General features: G+C 46.0%; 1 protein-coding gene across 1 annotated transcript in view; it reads left to right on the top strand.

The window, feature by feature from the left end:
- The window catches only part of ZNF638 (zinc finger protein 638), a 426212-nt gene that overhangs the window by 130624 nt on the left and 275012 nt on the right, over nt 1-20576 (top strand). The window contains exon 5 of the mRNA XM_030192174.1: nt 2057-2409. Coding sequence (XP_030048034.1) covers nt 2057-2409 — 353 coding nt within the window. The remainder of the gene's footprint in view (nt 1-2056; nt 2410-20576) is intronic.

The raw sequence follows: 20576 nt of genomic DNA, 5'->3' as shown, positions 1-20576 counted from the left end.
GTGGAATACTTCTACGGTTGGTAACTTCTTTTTGGTCTGCTGTAGTTTAAAGTTTTCACCTTTCCCAATCGGTTTTTTCTTATTGGTTTTGTCCTTCTAGCCAGTAGGCGTAAAAGATTTTCATTGTTTCTACCCCGCTATATCGCGAAGGATCAAGGAAATGAGAATGTCTATTTCTCTTCTCGCTGAGAGGGCAGTTCCACAGCGTATTACAACATATTCCACAACTTCAGAAGCGGGCTCTATTCTTACTATGGCGATTTTTGGTGCTCTCGGTGCACATTGATAAGTTGGTAACTTAGTCCTAGTTTCAGTTTATTTTTCTCATTGGGACACACTACATGTTAGTTGTCGCCAGATGGCCTATGCAGCATGAGCATTTCTCTGCAGTTTTCATAGGGTCCCTCCCTTCAGATTACTGCTTTGGTACTTCCCATCAGTCCAATCCTGGTCCGGTCCGGAGGGACGCTAAGGAAGGAGAAATTAGATCTTACCTGCTAATTTGCTTTCCTTTAGTCCCTCCGGACCGGACCAGGCCCCTCCCATGTTCTCTCTACTCTTTAGCTTCTTTTATTAAGTAGGAAGTGTATTCATTAGGAAGTGTATTCATTCCTTTACGATTCGTGGAACAATACTATATATATACAGAACTTTACCTGGTCTATATTGCTGGTGAGCTCAATTGCTGGAATCTATCTATAAAACCTTAAATACGCCATACCACTAAAACCTTAAATACGCCATACCACTTCTCTGGTGAGAGTTGTGGCTGAGCTCAGTTGCTGGAATATCTATAAAACCTTAAATATGATTTACCACTTTAGCTTCTTTTATTCAGTAGGAAGTGTATTCATTAGGAAGTGTATTCATTCCTTTACGATTCGTGGAACAATACTATATATATACAGAACTTTACCGGGTCTATATTGCTGGTGAGCTCAATTGCTGGAATCTATCTATACAACCTTAAATTCGCCATACCACTTCTCTGGTGAGAGTTGTGGCTGAGCTCAGTTGCTGGAATATCTATAAAACCTTAAATATATATAAGATCGTAAGTGGGCCATACCACTTCTCTGGTGAGAGTTGCTGGTGAGCTATAAGACAAGTGAGCCATACCACTTCTCTGGTGAGAGTTGCTGGTGAGCTATAGTACAAGTGAGCCATACCACTTCTCTGGTGAGAGTTGCTGGTGAGCTATAGTACAAGTGAGCCATACCACTTCTCTGGTGAGAGTTGCTGGTGAGCTGTAATACATATCGGGCCATACCACTTCTCTGGTGAGAGTTGCTGGTGAGCTCTGATACTTGGCATTGCCGAGTGCTTTGTGGCTGCTAGGATTCCATACGGCACAGAAGGTCTTTCTTTCCTGCTTTGTTATTCAAATACTGAGGCTAAGGTCACATGGCCAGGGCTCCTATTGGCTCTCAAGAGTCAGAGTTTTTCTCAGTCTCCACCTGCTGGTAGGCGAGCACAACCCATCAGTCCAATCCTGGTCCGGTCCGGAGGGACTAAAGGAAAGCAAATTAGCAGGTAAGATCTAATTTCTCCTTAGTTTATTTTTAATTTATTGTTGAATATTTCTATGTAATCAGTGAAACAAACTCCTGTAATGTATTCTTGTGCTTTTTTTTTAAACAGCAGAATATAAAACGTGGGCTAAGATGGTAGAGATTTCTACAAGGCACTGTAATAATTGCATATTGTTTTTTTGGTTTGATTCACCATATTTTTGTGGTACAACCAAAGTGGTTTGCATATTATGTACCAGGTACTCTGTTTCATTGGTGAGCCCAAGTCCTACGCTTCCCAAGTTGTGAGGTTCACGGACATATTTAAATACTTTGGTGTTGAGATTTGCTGAAAAATTTAGATCTTCTCTTCAGGATGCAGGTTGCTACTGGAGAAGTGTGCAGATAGTTGAAGTGGAAACTATTGCTACTTTTAAAAGTAGCAGGCTTTGAAATGCTAAATCCAAAAAACAAACAAACCCAAACACAGTGTGTTTTGAAGACAGACAACCTATATTTAATGGTTTCCTTTTTTTTTTTGACAGAAATGAGGGAGAGAGAAATGATGACCAGATTCCAAAGAGACGTTCTGGCTCCAGTGGTTCTAGTCCCAGGCGTTCTAGAAGGTCAGACTCAAGACACAGAGTTCAGCGATCACGGTCTAGGAGTCCTCCAAAATTTCGGCGCACAAGATCAAGAAGTCGAAGCCCAAGGAGAATACCTCGTCGCAGTCCAGTTCAATCCCGAAGTCCCAGGCGCCGTTCACGCTCTCCTCGTAAATCCAGATCACCCCATAAGTCTCTGTCTCCACGACGAGTTAGACGCTCGAGTAGCCGTTCAAAATATCTACGGCCTACCAGTGCTGTTCCACCTTCAAAGAGATTCTGCAAATCTCCAGGTAAATATCTGTTAACTTCTTAAGTTGGTGACTTAAATGGTTAGACTGTATGTAGCACAAGTTAACAACCAAAGACATTTCTGAAAATTACAGGTTTATTTTTTTACACAGATCGTGGATTATGGAATACCATGTTAGTCTTGTTTTGCTAAAATCACAACTAAATATATTTAAAATGAGAAATTGTTTTCCTTCTAATTTTGAATCTAGGTTTTTGCAGTACCTAAAATTATGCTCTTCCATGCAATAGATGCTAGTTGGGCCTGGACCAAAGAGCAGGAGTTGTAACAGAAGATGTGGTAGCTTCTGCTTGTGGGTTCCAGGTGAATGAATAGTAGGAAAGATGCTGTTGTCAGTAACCATTTGCTGAGCAGCAGAGAAAGTGAGTGTTTGGAGTAAAGGGAGCAAGCTGAGGTTTGGTAGGTGAGTTCATAGAAGCAAAGAAAGGAGGGAGGGAAAGTCCTGAAAGGCAGGAGAATGAAGGACTAGAATAGCTGAAAAAGAGGAAAAGAGAACAAAAACTGTTCTCGGAGGACTGGCGGTGTAGTATATTCTTATATGTAGGTGATGTCATCCATGCAAAGCCTGGCATGGAGATACTGCCCAGTGTTCTGTTGTGAAGCCCTTCATCACAAAGTGTCTTCTTGCCCACCATCATCGCTTGGTACCAGGTCAGTCATTGTCTTTCAGGTGCTGTTTTTGGTGTCTCACCTCAGCCATGTAGAAGCACTGACATTTGGTCCTCAAAGCACGGTGGAGGAGCCCAGGACACCGGCATCGCCTGTATCCGAGAATTGTTGGCACAGAGAGGGCTGTCCTGTGGAAGTGGTGCTGATGCGTAGTCTCCCTGAAGCTGGGTCGCCACCTCTAATTCAGCTCCTTGATCTCTGTACCAGCACTGGCCCAGCCTTTACTGATGTCAGTCCCCAAGGAGCAGTTCCGGGTCATGTTACGAGAGAAACTGGAGCATATCTTGGCTCAGCGTGATGCTGAATCATTGAGGGCATTGGTATCGGCCATGGTGCAGTTAAGTACATAAGTACATAAGTAGTGCCATACTGGGAAAGACCAAAGGTCCATCTAGCCCAGTATCCTGTCACCGACAGTGGCCAATCCAGGTCAAGGGCACCTGGCACGCTCCCCAAACGTAAAAACATTCCAGACAAGTTATACCTAAAAATGCGGAATTTTTCCAAGTCCATTTAATAGCGGTCTATGGACTTGTCCTTTAGGAATCTATCTAACCCCTTTTTAAACTCCGTCAAGCTAACCGCCCGTACCACGTTCTCCGGCAACGAATTCCAGAGTCTAATTACACGTTGGGTGAAGAAAAATTTTCTCCGATTCGTTTTAAATTTACCACACTGTAGCTTCAACTCATGCCCTCTAGTCCTAGTATTTTTGGATAGCGTGAACAGTCGCTTCACATCCACCCGATCCATTCCACTCATTATTTTATACACTTCTATCATATCTCCCCTCAGCCGTCTCTTCTCCAAGCTGAAAAGCCCTAGCCTTCTCAGCCTCTCTTCATAGGAAAGTCGTCCCATCCCCACTATCATTTTCGTCGCCCTTCGCTGTACCTTTTCCAATTCTACTATATCTTTTTTGAGATACGGAGACCAGTACTGAACACAATACTCCAGGTGCGGTCGCACCATGGAGCGATACAACGGCATTATAACATCCGCACACCTGGACTCCATACCCTTCCTAATAACACCCAACATTCTATTCGCTTTCCTAGCCGCAGCAGCACACTGAGCAGAAGGTTTCAGCGTATCATCGACGACGACACCCAGATCCCTTTCTTGATCCGTAACTCCTAACGCGGAACCTTGCAAGACGTAGCTATAATTCGGGTTCCTCTTACCCACATGCATCACTTTGCACTTGTCAACATTGAACTTCATCTGCCACTTGCACGCCCATTCTCCCAGTCTCGCAAGGTCCTCCTGTAATCGTTCACATTCCTCCTGCGACTTGACGACCCTGAATAATTTTGTGTCATCGGCGAATTTAATTACCTCACTAGTTATTCCCATCTCTAGGTCATTTATAAATACATTAAAAAGCAACGGACCCAGCACAGACCCCTGCGGGACCCCACTAACTACCAGCCCGTCTTGAACACCTGTGCCCTGTTTGTCAGGCGTTTGACACCGGTGCCCCGTCAGGCATTGGAGCCGGCACTAGCTGATCCAGTGCACTTCAGCCCATCATGGGAGGAAGCGACTCCGGAGCCCAGGAGGGTGCTTTTTTTTTTTTTTTTACTTTTACTTTATGTATTTTATTAAATGTTTTAATAGCAGTACAAAGTACTGAACAGATACAATAATAACTTTGCTGATCTCAAATACAGCTGATAAAACTACTGTTGTACAATCTCTATATATTCTCTAACCTCATATATTGTACTGTTATATTGTGAATCCCTATTTCCACCCCCTCCCCCCAATCCTGTCCTGTTATGGCTTCATCCTTTATAGTCCTTCTTCATTCCCTGTATTCAATATTGTGTCCACTATTGTCCATTCTTTCGCGTTTGAATTATAATGTCCATGTTTTCTATCCGTCAACTTTTCAAGTTGTCAACGTTTTAAGCTTTCTTATCCACTGCTGCACTGATGGACCGTCTTTTTGTTTCCATTGAGCAGCAATTACCATTTTGGCTGCAGCCAGACTTAGTCGTTTTAAGTCTACACTGCCACTTCTCGCCTCTCTTGTTTCCCCAGCCCAGTAGACACCACTTTGGATCTTTGGGAAACAACGTACTCAGCATTGTTGTCACCTTACTGGATATTTCTTCCCAGAAGATCATGAGAGGTTCACATGTCCACCGTATATGAAAATAGCTACCTTTTTCGGAGCCACATCTCCAGCATTGATCAGAAGCATTAGGAAACATTTTTTTACTTTGTCTGACGTATAATACCATCTACTTAATACCTTATAGGCGTTTTCTTTAATAAGCACACATATTGACGCCTTTTTCACTTCAATACAAATCCTTTCCCATTCTTGCATACTCAGCTCCTGATGTAAATCCATTTTCTCCGAGGACAAGCAGGCTGCTTGTTCTCACTGATGGGTGACGTCCAGCGGCAGCCCAGGACCGGAAAATCTTCCCTAGCAACAAAAGCTTGCTAGTATCACGCTTCCGTGCGCACCGCGCATGCGCGGCCATCTTCTCGCCCGATCGCGAGCGTGCTCGTCAGTCTTCTTTTTTCCGCGGTTCGGGAACGCTGCTTTGCCGCTTCTCTGTCCAGGATCAACCTCTTGCGCTGTTTTATTGTTTCTTCGCCCGCTTTCGGCAAATTTTTTCTCTGTGAGTCTTTGACTCCTCTTTTTTCTTTCTCTGTTTAAAAAAAAAAAGAAAATTCCTTTATTTTTTAGTTTTTTCCCCTTAAGTTTCCTTTTAGTTTTTTTGCGCAGCCATTTTGGGCTACCCGGGCGGTTCCTTTTTTTCTTTTGGTGTCTTTTTTTCAGGCACCATCACGTTCGACCTCGCCGGCGCGATTTTTCCGCCCATGTCCTCGAAGCCTACCAGCGGCTTCAAAAGGTGCATGCGGTGCCGCCGGACCATCTCTGGGAGACCTGTTACGCTCATCTCCGGTACCGTCGGTGCTTGCGCCGCCGGTGCTGTCGAGGGAGGTGGCAGTTGGCTCATCGCCCGTGGTGCGGTCTCCGACTCCGGTACCGCTTGCAGTGCCGGGGACGAGTGCCACCCAGGCAGATTCTCCGCCGTCATCGATGAAAGGAGCTTCATCGCCTCCGGCGCAGGAGTCTTCCTCTCGACGACATCGCGATGGACATCGATCCTCGGAGTCGAGACGGGCTAGTCTTCGGACAGAAGTTCATGAACTTATGTCTGATTCCGCAGAGGAGGGCTTGTGGGAAGCAGAGGCGGATGACAGGTACTTCTCGGAGGAGGAGTCTTGTGGCTTGTCCTCTGACCCTACTCCCTCGCCCCAGAGGAAACTTTCTCCCCTGGAGAGTCTTTCCTTCTCATCTTTTGTCCGGGAAATGTCTATGGCCATTCCCTTCCCGGTGGAGACTGTGGATGAGCCCAGGGCTGAGATGTTCGAGGTCCTGGACTATCCATCCCCTCCTAAGGAATCGTCCACTGTTCCTCTGCATAACATCCTCAAACAGATGTTGTTGGAGAACTGGATGCATCCATTAACTAATCCCCACATTCCCAAAAAGATTGAGTCCCAGTACCGAATCAACGGGGATCCGGAGTTGATGAAGACTCAGTTGCCTCATGACTTTGGAAGGCCAAGAGTTCTAGGGATTACGCTTCGGCGCCCCCGGGGCGTGAATCTAGAACTATTGATTCTTTTGGGAGGAAGGCCTACCATTCTGCTATGCTCGTGTCCAAAATTCAGTCTTACCAGCTCTACACGAGCATCCACTTGCGGAATAATGTGAGGCAGTTGGCAGACTTGGTTGACAAGCTCCCGTCGGAGCAGGCCAAGCCGTTTCAGGAGGTGGTCAGGCAGCTGAAGGCGTGTCGTAAATTCCTGTCCAGGAGTGCTTACGATACTTTTGATGTTGCATCGCTCAAGGTATAGTGATGCGCAGACTCTCATGGCTGCGTGCCACTGACTTAGACGGTAGCGTCCAAAAACGTGTCACGGATGCTCCTTGCCGGGGAGATAACATTTTTGGCGAGAAAGTCAAAAAGGTGGTAGATCAGCTCCACCAGCGAGATACCACTTACGACAGACTCTCCCACCGGGCGCCTTCAGCATCTACCTTAGCTGGTAGACGTTTTTTCAGGGGTAGGAGGACTGCTCCCTACGCTTATAATAAGCGCAGGTACAATCCACCTTCCCGACAGCCTGCCCAGGCTAAGTCCCAGCACGCTCGTTCACGTCAACAGCATGCGCCTCCTCAGGCCCCTGCAGCTCCCCAGCAAAAGCAAGGGATGGGCTTTTGACTAGCTCCAGCAGAGTATAGCCGAGATAAAAGTATCTGTGCCGGACGATCTGCCGGTCGGAGGGAGGTTAAAGTTTTTTCACCAAAGGTGGCCTCTTGTAACCTCCGATCGGTGGGTTCTTCAAATAGTCCGGCTGGGATACTCCCTCAATTTGATATCAAAACCTCCAAATTGCATACTGGGAGCTCAATCTTTCAGCCTCCAGCACAAGCAGGTACTTGCAGAGGAACTCTCCGCCCTTCTCAGCGCCAATGCGGTCGAGCCCGTGCCACTGGGGCAAGAAGTGCTGGGATTCTATTCCAGGTACTTCCTTGTGGAAAAGAAAACAGGGGGGATGCGTCCCATCCTAGACCTAAGGGCCCTGAACAAATATCTGGTCCGAGAAAAGTTCAGGATGCTTTCCCTGGGCACTCTTCTTCCCATGATTCAGGAAAACGATTGGCTATGCTCTCTGGCCTTAAAGGACGCCTACACTCACATCCCGATATTGCCAGCTCACAGGCAGTATCTGCGATTCCGTCTGGGAACACGGCACTTTCAGTATTGTGTGCTACCCTTTGGTCTCGCCTCTGCACCCAGAGTGTTCACGAAATGCCTGGCTGTAGTAGCGGTGTCTCTTCGCAGACTGGGAGTGCACGTGTTCTCTTATCTCGACGATTGGTTGGTGAAGAAGACCTCCGAGGCAGGAGCTTTACAGTCAGTGCAGACGACTATTCGACTCCTGGAGCTACTGGGGTTTGTGATAATTTATCCAAAGTCCCACCTTCTTCCAGTTCAAAGATTGGAATTCATAGGAGCTCTGCTGGACTCTCAGATGGCTTGTGCTACCTTCCCGAGCCGAGAGCCAACAATCTTTTGGCTCTCGTCTCTTGGGTGCAGGCCTCTCAGCAGATCACAGCTCGGCAGATGTTGAGATTGCTCGGGCACATGGCCTCTACAGTTCATGTGACTCCCATGAGCCCGTCTTCGCATGAGATCAGCTCAATGGACCCTAGCTTCCCAGTGGTTTCAGGCCACGGGGGATCTAGAAGATGTTATCCTACTGTCCACAGATTTTCTCAGATCCCTGCATTGGTGGACAATTCGATCCAATTTGACCCTGGGACGTCCATTCCAAATTTCTCAGCCGCAAAAAGTGCTGACGATGGATGCATCTCTCCTGGGTTGGGGAGCTCATGTCGATGGGCTTCACATTCGAGTTGGTCCCCCCAGGAAACCGGTTTGCAGATCAACCTCCTGGAGTTACGAGCGGTCTGGAACGCTCTAAAGGCTTTCAAGAATCAGTTGTTCAATCAAGTTATTCAAATTCAGACAGACAATCAGTTTGCCATGTATTATATCAACAAGCAGGGGGGCACTGGATCTCGCCCTCTGTGTCAGGAGGCTGTCAGGATGTGGCTTTGGGCTCGCCGGAACGGTATGTTTCTTCAAGCCACCTATCTGGCAGGCGTAAACAACAGTATGGCCGACAGATTGAGCAGGATCATGCAAACTCACGAGTGGTCTCTCAACTCGAGAGTCGTACACAAGATGTTTCAAGCATGGGGCACCCCCTTGATCGATCTTTTTGCCACTCAGATCAATCACAAGGTTCCTCAGTTCTGTTCCAGACTTCAGGCCCACGGCAGACTAGCGTCGGATGCCTTTCTCCTACATTGGGGGGAGGGCCTCCTGTACGCGTATCCTCCCATACCTTTGGTGGGGGGGAAGACTTTGCTGAAACTCAAGCAAGACCGCGGAACCATGATTCTGATTGCTCCCTTCTGGCCGCATTAGATCTGGTTCCCTCTTCTTCTGGAGTTGTCCTCCGAAGAACCATGGAGATTGGATTGTTTTCCAACCCTCAGAACGAGGGGGCGCTTCTGCATCCCAACCTCCAGTCCCTGGCTGTCACGGCTTGGATGTTGAGAGCGTAGACTTTGCCTCCTTTGGTCTTTCTGAGGGTGTCTCCCGAGTCTTGCTTGCTTCCAGGAAAGATTCCATGAAGAGGTGTTATGCTTTCAAATGGAAGAGGTTTGCCGTCTGGTGTGAAAGCCAGGCCTAAGATCCTCATTCTTGTCCTACACAGACCCTGCTTGACTACCTTCTGCACTTGGGTCTCTCGGAGGGTGTCTCCAGAGTCTTGCTTGCTTCCAGGAATGATTGCACTAAGAAGAGTTACTTCTTTCTATGGAGGAGGTTTACTGTCTGGTGTGTCAGCAAGGCCTTAGATCCTCGCTCTTGTCCTACACAGGCCCTGCTTGAATACCTTCTACATTTATCCGAGTCTGGTCTCAAGACCAACTCTGTAAGGGTTCATCTTAGTGCTATCAGTGCTTATCATTACCGTGTAGAGGGTAAGCCGATTTCTGGACAGCCTTTAGTTGTTCGCTTCATGAGAGGTTTGCTTTTGTCAAAGCCCCCCATCAAACCTCCTACAGTGTCATGGGATCTCAATGTCGTTCTCACCCAGCTGATGAAACCTCCTTTTGAGCCACTGGATTCCTGTCATCTGAAGTACTTGACCTGGAAGGTCATTTTCTTGGTGGCAGTAACTTCAGCACACAGAGTCAGTGAGCTTCAAGCCCTAGTAGCTCATGCTCCTTATACCAAATTTCACAATAACAGAGTAGTCCTCCGCACTCACCCTATGTTTTTGCCAAAGGTGGTGTCGGAGTTCCATCTGAACCAGTCAATTGTCTTGCCAACATTCTTTCCCAAGCCTCATACCCACCCTGCTGAGCGTCAACTGCACACATTGGACTGCAAAAGAGCATTGGCCTTCTATTTGGAGCGGACGAGCCCCCACAGACAGTCCGCCCAATTGTTTGTTTCTTTTGATCCCAACAAGAGTGGTGTGGCTGTTGGGAAACGCACCATATCTAATTGGTTAGCAGATTGCATTTCCTTCACTTATGCCCAGGCTGGGTTGACTCTTGAGGGTCATGTCACGGCTCACAATGTTAGAGCCATGGCAGCGTCAGTGGCCCACTTGAAGTCAGCCACTATTGAAGAGATCTGCAAGGCTGCGACATGGTCTTCTGTCCACACATTCGCATCTCACTACTGCCTTCAGCAGGACACCCGACGCGACAGTCGGTTTGGGCAGTCGGTGTTACAGAACCTGTTTGGAGTTTAGAATCCAACTCCTCTCCCCTAGGCACATTTTTATTCTGTTCCAGGCTGCACTCTGTTAGTTGTTTCATGTTAGGTCAATCTCAGTTACAGTGGTGGAAATAAGTATTTGATCCCTTGCTGATTTTGTAAGTTTGCCCACTGACAAAGACATGAGCAGCCCATAATTGAAGGGTAGGTTATTGGTAACAGTGAGAGATAGCACATCACAAATTAAATCCGGAAAATCACATTGTGGAAAGTATATGAATTTATTTGCATTCTGCAGAGGGAAATAAGTATTTAATCCCTCTGGCAAAAAAGACCTAATACTTGGTGGCAAAACCCTTGTTGGCAAGCACAGCGGTCATACGTCTTCTGTAGTTGATGATGAGGTTTGCACACATGTCAGGAGGAATTTTGGTCCACTCCTCTTTGCAGATCATCTCTAAATCATTAAGAGTTCTGGGCTGTCGCTTGGCAACTCGCAGCTTCAGCTCCCTCCATAAGTTTTCAATGGGATTAAGGTCTGGTGACTGGCTAGGCCACTCCATGACCCTAATGTGCTTCTTCCTGAGCCACTCCTTTGTTGCCTTGGCTGTATGTTTTGGGTCATTGTCGTGCTGGAAGACCCAGCCACGACCCATTTTTAAGGCCCTGGCGGAGGGAAGGAGGTTGTCACTCAGAATTGTACGGTACATGGCCCCATCCATTCTCCCATTGATGCGGTGAAGTAGTCCTGTGCCCTTAGCAGAGAAACACCCCCAAAACATAACATTTCCACCTCCATGCTTGACAGTGGGGACGGTGTTCTTTGGGTCATAGGCAGCATTTCTCTTCCTCCAAACACGGCGAGTTGAGTTCATGCCAAAGAGCTCAATTTTTGTCTCATCTGACCACAGCACCTTCTCCCAATCACTCTCGGCATCATCCAGGTGTTCACTGGCAAACTTCAGACGGGCCGTCACATGTGCCTTCCGGAGCAGGGGGACCTTGCGGGCACTGCAGGATTGCAATCCGTTATGTCGTAATGTGTTACCAATGGTTTTCGTGGTGACAGTGGTCCCAGCTGCCTTGAGATCATTGACAAGTTCCCCCCTTGTAGTTGTAGGCTGATTTCTAACCTTCCTCATGATCAAGGATACCCCACGAGGTGAGATTTTGCGTGGAGCCCCAGATCTTTGTCGATTGACAGTCATTTTGTACTTCTTCCATTTTCTTACTATGGCACCAACAGTTGTCTCCTTCTCGCCCAGCGTCTTACTGATGGTTTTGTAGCCCATTCCAGCCTTGTGCAGGTGTATGATCTTGTCCCTGACATCCTTAGACAGCTCCTTGCTCTTGGCCATTTTGTAGAGGTTAGAGTCTGACTGATTCACTGAGTCTGTGGACAGGTGTCTTTCATACAGGTGACCATTGCCGACAGCTGTCTGTCATGCAGGTAACGAGTTGATTTGGAGCATCTACCTGGTCTGTAGGGGCCAGATCTCTTACTGGTTGGTGGGGGATCAAATACTTATTTCCCTCTGCAGAATGCAAATAAATTCATATACTTTCCACAATGTGATTTTCCGGATTTAATTTGTGATGTGCTATCTCTCACTGTTACCAATAACCTACCCTTCAATTATGGGCTGCTCATGTCTTTGTCAGTGGGCAAACTTACAAAATCAGCAAGGGATCAAATACTTATTTCCCCCACTGTATCACCTTGCACTTGCTCACATTAAAAATCATCTGCCATTTAGCCGCCCAGTCTCCCAGTCTCGTAAGGTCCTCTTGTAATTTTTCACAATCCTGTCGCGATTTAACGACTTTGAATAACTTTGTGTCATCAGCAAATTTAATTACCTCGCTAGTTACTCCCATCTCTAAATCATTTATAAATATATTAAAAAGCAGCGGTCCTAGCACGGACCCCTGAGGAACCCCACTAACTACCCTTCTCCATTGTGAATACTGCCCATTTAACCCCACTCTCTGTTTCCTATCCTTCAACCAGTTTTTAATCCACAATAGGACATTTCCTCCTATCCCATGACCCTCCAATTTCCTCTGTAGCCTTTCATGAGGTACCTTGTCAAACGCCTTTTGAAAATCCAGATACACAATATCAACCGACTCCCCTTTGTCCACATGTTTGTTCACTCCTTCAAAGAATTGAAGTAAATTTGTCAGGCAAGATTTCCCCACACAAAAGCCTCTCATAACCTCTGACCGGTGGGTTCTTCAAATAGTCCGGTCCGGGTACTCTTTCAATTTGATCTCCAAACCTCCATATTGTCCACCGGGAGCTCAGTCCTTCAGCTTCCAGCACAGGCAGGTACTCGCAGAGGAACTCTCTGCCCTTCTCAGCGCCAATGCGGTCGAGCCCTTTCCACCTGGGCAAGAAGGGCTGGGATTCTATTCCAGGTACTTCCTTGTACAAAAGAAAACGGGGGGGATGCGTCCCATCCTAGACCTAAGGGCCCTGAACAAATATCTGGTCCGAGAAAAGTTCAGGATGGTTTCCCTGGGCACCCTTCTTCCCATGATTCAGAAAAAATGATTGGCTATGCTGTCTAGACTTAAAGGATACTTACACTCACATCCTGATACTTCCAGCTCACAGGAAGTATCTTCGATTCTGTCTGGGAACACAGCACTTTCAGTATTGTGTGGTGCCCTTTGGTTTCGCATCTGCACCCAGGGTGTTTACAAAATGCCTGGCAGTGGTTGCAGCGTCGCTACGCAGACTGGGAGTGCATGTGTTTCCTTATCTTGACGATTGGCTGGTGAAGAACACTTTAGAGGCCAGAGCTCTTCAGTCCATGCAGATGACTATTCAACTCCTGCAGCTACTAGGGTTTGTCATCAATTACCCAAAGTCCCACCTTCTTCCATTTCAAAAACTAGAATTCATTGGAGCTCTTCTGGATTCTCATACAGCTCAGGCCTATCTTCCCGAGACGAGAACATTCAATCTTCTGTCTCTTGTTTCCATGGTCTAAGCGTCTCAGCTGATTACAGCTAGGCAGATGTTGAGATAGCTAGGCCACATGGCCTCCACAGTTCATGTGACGCCCATGGCACGCCTTCACATGAGATCTGCTCAGTGGTTTCAAGCTGCGGGGAGTCTAGAGGATGTGATCCAGCTGTCCATCAATTTTCACAATTCCCTTCAGTGGTGGACAATTCAATCCAATTTGACTTTGGGACGTCCCTTCCAAATTCCTCAGCCTCAAAAACTTCTGACTATGGGGGAGCTCATGTAGATGGGCTCCACACTCAGGGAGCTTGGTCCCTCCAGGAATCTACTACTACTACTACTACTATTTAGCATTTCTATAGCACTACAAGGCATACGCAGCGCTGCACAAACATAGAAGAAAGACAGTCCCTGCTCAAAGAGCTTACAATCTAATAGACAAAAAAAAAATAAAGTAATCAAATCAATTAATGTGAACGGGAAGGAAGAGAGGAGGGTAGGTGGAGGCGAGTGGTTTCAAGTGGTTACGAGTCAAAAGCAATGTTAAAGAGGTGGGCTTTCAGTCTAGATTTAAAGGTGGCCAAGTATGGGGCAAGACGTAGGGGCTCAGGAAGTTTATTCCAGGCGTAGGGTGCAGCGAGACAGAAGGCGCGAAGTCTGCAGTTGGCAGTAGTGGAGATGGGAACAGATAAGAAGGATTTATCCATGGAGCGGAGTGCACGGGAAGGGGTGTAGGGAATCAGGTCTTTAGATCAATCTCCTGGAGTTGCGAGCGATCTGGAACGCTCTCAAGGCTTTCAGAGATCGGCTGTCAAATTGAATTATTCTAATTCAGACAATCAAGTTGCCATGTACTACGTCAACAAGCAGGGGGGCACTGGATCTCGCCCCCTGTGTCGGGAAGCCATCCAGATGTGGCTTTGGCCACGCCGTCACAACGTGTTTCTCCAAGCCAATTATCTGGCATGCGTAAACAACAGTCAGGCCGACAGATTGAGCAGGATAATGCAACCTCATGAGTGGTCACTCAACTCAGGCGTGGTATGCAAGATCTTCCGGTAGTGGGGCACCCCCTCGGTGGATCTTTTTGCCACTCAGATCAATCACAGGGTCCCTCAGTTCTGTTCCAGACTTCAGGCTCATGACAGACCTAGGTCAGATGCCTTTCTCCTTCATTGGGGGAAGGGCCTTCTGTATGCATATCCTCCCATACCTCTGGTGGGGAAGACTTTGCTGAAACTGCAGCAAGACCGCAGAACCATGATTCTGATTGCCCTTTTGGCTGCGCCAGATCTGGTTCCCTCTTCTTCTGGAGTTGTCCTCTGAAGAACCGTGGAGATTAGAGTGTTTTCCAACACTCAGAACGAAGGGACACTTCTGCATCCCAACCTCCAGTCTCTGGCTCTCACAGCCTGTGAGGAAAGGGCCTTGGTTTTTTTCTTTTGCTTTGTGAGAAACTATACTGATTTGACCAGGAGCAATACTGTCAGTTTAGTACTATTTTCCTTAGCGTCCCTCCGGACCGGACCAGGATTGGACTGATGGGTTGTGCTCGCCTACCAGCAGGTGGAGACTGAGAAAAAACTCTGACTCTAGAGAGCCAATAGGAGCCCTGGCCATGTGACCTTAGCCTCAGTATTTTCTCAGTCTCCCAGCAGGTAGGAAGTGAGCCCATTAGTCTCTCTCCTTTTCTCTTTAGATATTACAGATATTTGTGATAATTCTTCTGTGCCTGGAATCTTATTTAGAGGCTTGACAGGGTTTCCTTTCTCTTCTTTCTTTGACAGCCTCGGGGGTGTTAAACTCGGGTGTCTCGAGTCCACCCCCCTTCCTCCCCATCTCCCTGGCTTAGCAGGGAAGGGCCGTCCCTTTCTCTGGAAAGGTGTACCGTCTTTGGGAGAGGCAGCCACTTTTAACAGGTAGCTGCTTTAAAAGAATTAAATCAAATAAAAGGAAATTCAAAGAAGCAGCCTTTCTTTCCCCAGACTTCTAATGAGCAGGCAGCTCCAGTGTTTTATTATGATTGAGGGGTTATAAAAAAAAAAAAAAAAAAAAAAAAAAAACAAACAGAAGAAAATAATTCAGTATCTGTGACTTTAAACAGCGATTTTTCTCGTCAGATTTAATTTCCTCCATTTTCTTGCGTTTTGGCGGCGGCAGTTTAAACAAATGAAAAAAAAAAAAGAAATGTGCGAACCGCGTAAGCGCGGCCACTTGTTTTTTCCGATATGGCTTAAAAGTTCAAACAGCTGCTGTCGGTCAGCGTCGCGCAGTTCACGCAGCCGGAACGTGTAAATTTTGCTCTCCCTTCAAGGTTTCTTCGGGTCCGGGGCTGCCTCCAGTTTTTTCGGGGCCTTTTTCGCCGGCTGTTGTTTCTTCGCTGTTCCACTGGGCTCCGCTTGTTCGGAGGTGTCGGGCGCGCTGTCGACGATCGCCACAGGGCCAGTGGAGCGAACGGCGGCCATTTTGTTTCTCCCTCCATCTTATCAGTCGGGGATCTCTCTGCTGAAGGTAAGGCTGCAGTTCATAGAGCAGTTCGGCTCCAAGATGTGTACACTTTTGTATGTGCTGAACGGCGTATTCTAAAATGCTCTTCACATCAGCAGGCAATATTTGGTTGAAAGGGGGCTCCTTTCATATATGAATATATAACAAGCTTTTCTTCTTTTAAATTTCTATGTATCACGGGGCTGTTAACACTAGTTTTTTCTGGTGCTCAGTCATTTTTCATTGCCTGGTGGAAAATCTACATCTTATCATAATATCATAATTCATTTCAAGCATTTTCCTCAATAGCTGTAGTATTATACAGTGTTTTAAGAACTTTAGAAACTTTCTCTATAGGCATAGAGTAAATTTCTGTCTTTCTCATTCCCTGGTGAATAGGACTACATTGTCTAAGAGTCAATTGATTGGTACTTTGCAATTCTGACCATAATATCTTAGTTCCTTTCAAGCATTTTACTCCATGCCTATGATGTTATATAGTGTTTTAAGAACTTAACAGACACTCTCAATGGCTGTAGTGTTATACAGTGTTTTCTTTTTCCGACTTTAAGAAGCCTTCTCTAGAGGCATACAGTATATTGTTCAGATGCCATGGGGATATATCAGCTCTTTCATATTCTCTGAGGGACAGTCCTGTCTACCAAGCTCCCAGTCACTCAGCTGCCTTAGCAGGCATGCTTTATTCATGTCTTTCCTTCTTTTCCAACTGCCTTGAAGCCTCTCATTTTTCATTTTAGCTTTCTTCTGGTTTTTACAGGACATATGGTCACTTAGAGAATAAAGTCATCCTTTCACTTAAAGATAGTGGACGGTCCTCAAACCATCTACTCGTGTTTGTCTCTACTCTATCAGTTCAGCATTGGCAGATTATAAACATCCTGGTTTGGTCCAGTATGCCTATACATACCATCTGCTATCTCTTCCTCTTCCTTAGAGACCTGATGTTATATCAAGCTTTCTTGAATTCAGATACAGTCTTGTCTACACTGCCTTCACCAAGTGGCTGTGGCACAACTTCACTTTTTTCGTTACAGGTAATTTCCAAGTTTGTCCTTTTTCATTTTCATTCTATGCGCCTTCACTCCAGAGTGTTCTTTCAATTGGATGGGGATTCACTCACTTCCTGTGTATTTATACCATAGGTACATAAGTATGGTTATGCTGGGTAAGGCCTAAAGTCCATCAAGTCCAGCATTCATATCTAATGGGCATAGGTACATAAGTTTTGCCATTCTGGGGAAGCTCAAATGTCCACCTTTCTACAGCCAGAACAGCATTAAAGAAAAGAAAAAAAAAAAAAAAAAAACCTCTCACGAGAGTATCGAACAGAAATCTCTGCTCCAAAAGCAAGGCTTTGCAGTAATTCTGCAAACTAACGCATACAATATTTGCCATGGCTGTTCACCACTAGGAACACCGGGGACCCTGGGCCTAGGTTCGGTGTTTTAACCTGAAACAAGCTCAACATTCATATCTATTGGGTGTGAGTCTGGTACTACTACTACTACTTAACATTTCTAGAGCGCTACTAGGGTTACGCAGCGCTGTACAAATTAACAAAGAAGGACGTTCCCTGCTCAAAGGAGCTTACAATCTACATCTCAGTGAGGGAGGACGCATGACCGTGGTACGTGGATTAGTGGTATGTGGATTAGGGAGATCCAAGAAATTACAGGCCGGTGAATCAGACGTTCATACTAGGACAATTTTTTTCTGTCCGGAGCGTACTACCATAGCTGGTGGACTCCTATATTCAGAACTTTCTATATTCAGAACTTACCCAACTATGGAACGCCATAGAGATAGGGTTGGAGTTTGTAGCCCTATTTAACTGGTGTCCTTGGTCACCCTTCCTCTTCTCCTCAGGATCCAGAGAATGGCTAGTTTTTTGCTTATGCATTAACCGGTCATTTTCAGCAGTACTCTCTCTTCCGTTCTTTTATAGATCTAAGAGGATGTTCATTGCGCTCTTAGGGTCATTTCATTCTTACCTAGACGACTGCCTAATTGGAGAAAGTCTTATCAGCAGAGTTCTCAGGTCACGCACCGGGTGTTGCATTTCTTACAGTCTCTAGGTTGGGTGGTGATTGTAGCCAGGCCTCTCATTTGATCTCTCATTTGATCTCTCATCAGATATCTCTGATTTTCTCTTTGTTTAGTCAGGTTGGCGCACAGTCTTTTGTCTCCTCTGCAAACATCCCAGTTTATATTTTTCTTGGTGACCTTGGGCCTTCGGCCATTTCCTCGCTCTATTCTGCAGAATGCAATTTTACTTTCTAATGCCCAAGAAGGAATTTTCCTTCATCCTATTGCGAATCTCAGGGTCATCAATCGCACTATTTAAGTGTCATCTAGTTATCTCAAGAACCTTAGTTCTGTCATTGGGATGCTTCGTGCGGTACACTTTTTGGCAGAAGCTTGTTTGTATATATTTTTTTTCTGGGGGACCTCAGCAATTCGTTTTACCTTCGGGTGAATTTTGTTTTCCCTACTGACAAACAAGGCGGAGAGAGCTATGTTGGTCCTTGCCATGGCAATGGGTTATGTCATCCGCCAAGGAGGAGTTAAGAGTATACTCTTGAGTTTGTACTCATTTTTTCTTAGTTGTGTCACCCTGCATTTAGGTGAATGGACTCTCATTTTTTCAGCCTTACTTCCTCACTGCGACACTTCAGGGCTATCTCTTTTTGCCTTCAGGCTCACGAACATTTCTTGCTTCTTCCGTTCAGCAACAGTCTTGACGGAGACAGGGACAGATGCCAATGTCCAGCAGGGGTTTTTCAGCCTTCTTTATGCGTTTCTTCCATCATCTCACTAAGTGTTTACGCAGAACCAAGGCACCCTTCTACATCCGGACCCCCAGTCACTCAAACTTATGGCGTGGTTACTGGGTCTGCAACATCTTTGATATTTTCGCAGGAAGTACTTCAAGTTTTAATTGCTTCCAGACAGAAATCTACATTAAAGTCATATGAATCAAAGTGGCGACGGTTCACTCTGTGGTACTCCTCTCGCCACTTCATTCCACAAACAGTATCCATTTTGCATGTTTTGGAATATCTTCTGCATCTTGCGAAATCTTGTCTGTCTTACTCATCCATTAGAGTTCATTTGGCAGCTCTATCAGTGATGCATGATACTGTTGACAACCGCACGCTTATGCAGCATCCACTGTCAAAGCGGTTTCTTAAAGGAGTCCTGCACCTGTACCTCCCGCTTCGTCCACCAGCTAGGTGAACTAGGTGAACAGACTCTTAAAGTTCTGTTTTCTAGTAGCCATAACTTTTTCTATAAAGTTTTCCTCTTCAAGCAGTGTTTCCCAGTAGCCATTGCAGCAAGTAGATCTATGTGTGGAATACTTCTACGGTTGGTAACTTCTTTTCGGTCTGCTGTAGTTTAAAGTTTTCACCTTTCCCAATCGGTTTTTTCTTATTGGTTTTGTCCTTCTAGCCAGTAGGCGTAAAAGTTTTTCATTGTTTCTAACCCGCTATATCGCGAAGGATCAAGGAAATGAGAATGTCTATTTCTCTTCTCGCTGAGAGTGCAGTTCCACAGCGTATTACAACATATTCCACAACTTCAGAAGCGGGCTCTATTCTTACTACGGCGATTTTTGGTGCTCTCGGTGCACATTGGTAAGTTGGCAACTTAGTCCTAGTTTCATTTTATTTTGCTCATTGGGACACACTACATGTTAGTTGTCGCCAGGTGGCCTATGCAGCATGAACATTTCTCTGCAGTTTTCATAGGGTCCCTCCCTTCAGATTACTGCTTTGGTACTTCCCATCAGTCCAATCCTGGTCCGGTCCGGAGGGACGCTAAGGAAGGAGAAATTAGATCTTACCTGCTAATTTGCTTTCCTTTAGTCCCTCCGGACCGGACCAGGCCCCTCCCATGTTCTCTCTACTCTTTAGCTTCTTTTATTAAGTAGGAAGTGTATTCAGTAGGAAGTGTATTCATTCCTTTACGATTCGTGGAACAATACTATATATATACAGAACTTTACGTGGTCTATACCACTTCTCTGGTGGTTGCTGGTGAGCTCAATTGCTGGAATCTATCTATAAAACCTTAAATACGCCATACCACTTCTCTGGTGAGAGTTGTGGCTGAGCTCAGTTGCTGGAATATCTATAAAACCTTAAATATGATTTACCACTTTTCTGGTGAGAGTTGCTGGTAAGCTCAGTTGATGGAATATATATAAAATCTTAAGTGGGCCATACCATTTCTCTGGTGAGAGTTGCTGGTGAGCTATAAGACAAGTGAGCCATATCACTTCTCTGGTGAGAGTTGCGGGTGAGCTATATTATGCGTGAGCCATACCACTTCTCTGGGGAGAGTTGCTGGTGAGCTATATTACATGTGAGCCATATCGCTTCTCTGGTGAGAGTTGCTGGTGAGCTATAGTACAAGTGAGCCATACCACTTCTCTAGTGAGAGTTGCTGGTGAGCTGTAATACATATCGGGCCATACCACTTCTCTGGTGAGAGTTGCTGGTGAGCTCTGATACTTGGCATTGCCGAGTGCTTTGTGGCTGCTAGGATTCCATACGGCACAGAAGGTCTTTCTTTCTTTCCTGCTTTGTTATTCAAATACTGAGGCTAAGGTCACATGGCCAGGGCTCCTATTGGCTCTCTAGAGTCAGAGTT

The sequence above is a fragment of the Microcaecilia unicolor genome, chromosome 2 (assembly GCF_901765095.1).
Source record: "Microcaecilia unicolor chromosome 2, aMicUni1.1, whole genome shotgun sequence".
NCBI lineage: Eukaryota > Metazoa > Chordata > Amphibia > Gymnophiona > Siphonopidae > Microcaecilia > Microcaecilia unicolor.
The sequence above is the reverse complement of the archived record's forward strand: the minus strand, read 5'-3'. Positions and strand labels throughout refer to the sequence as shown.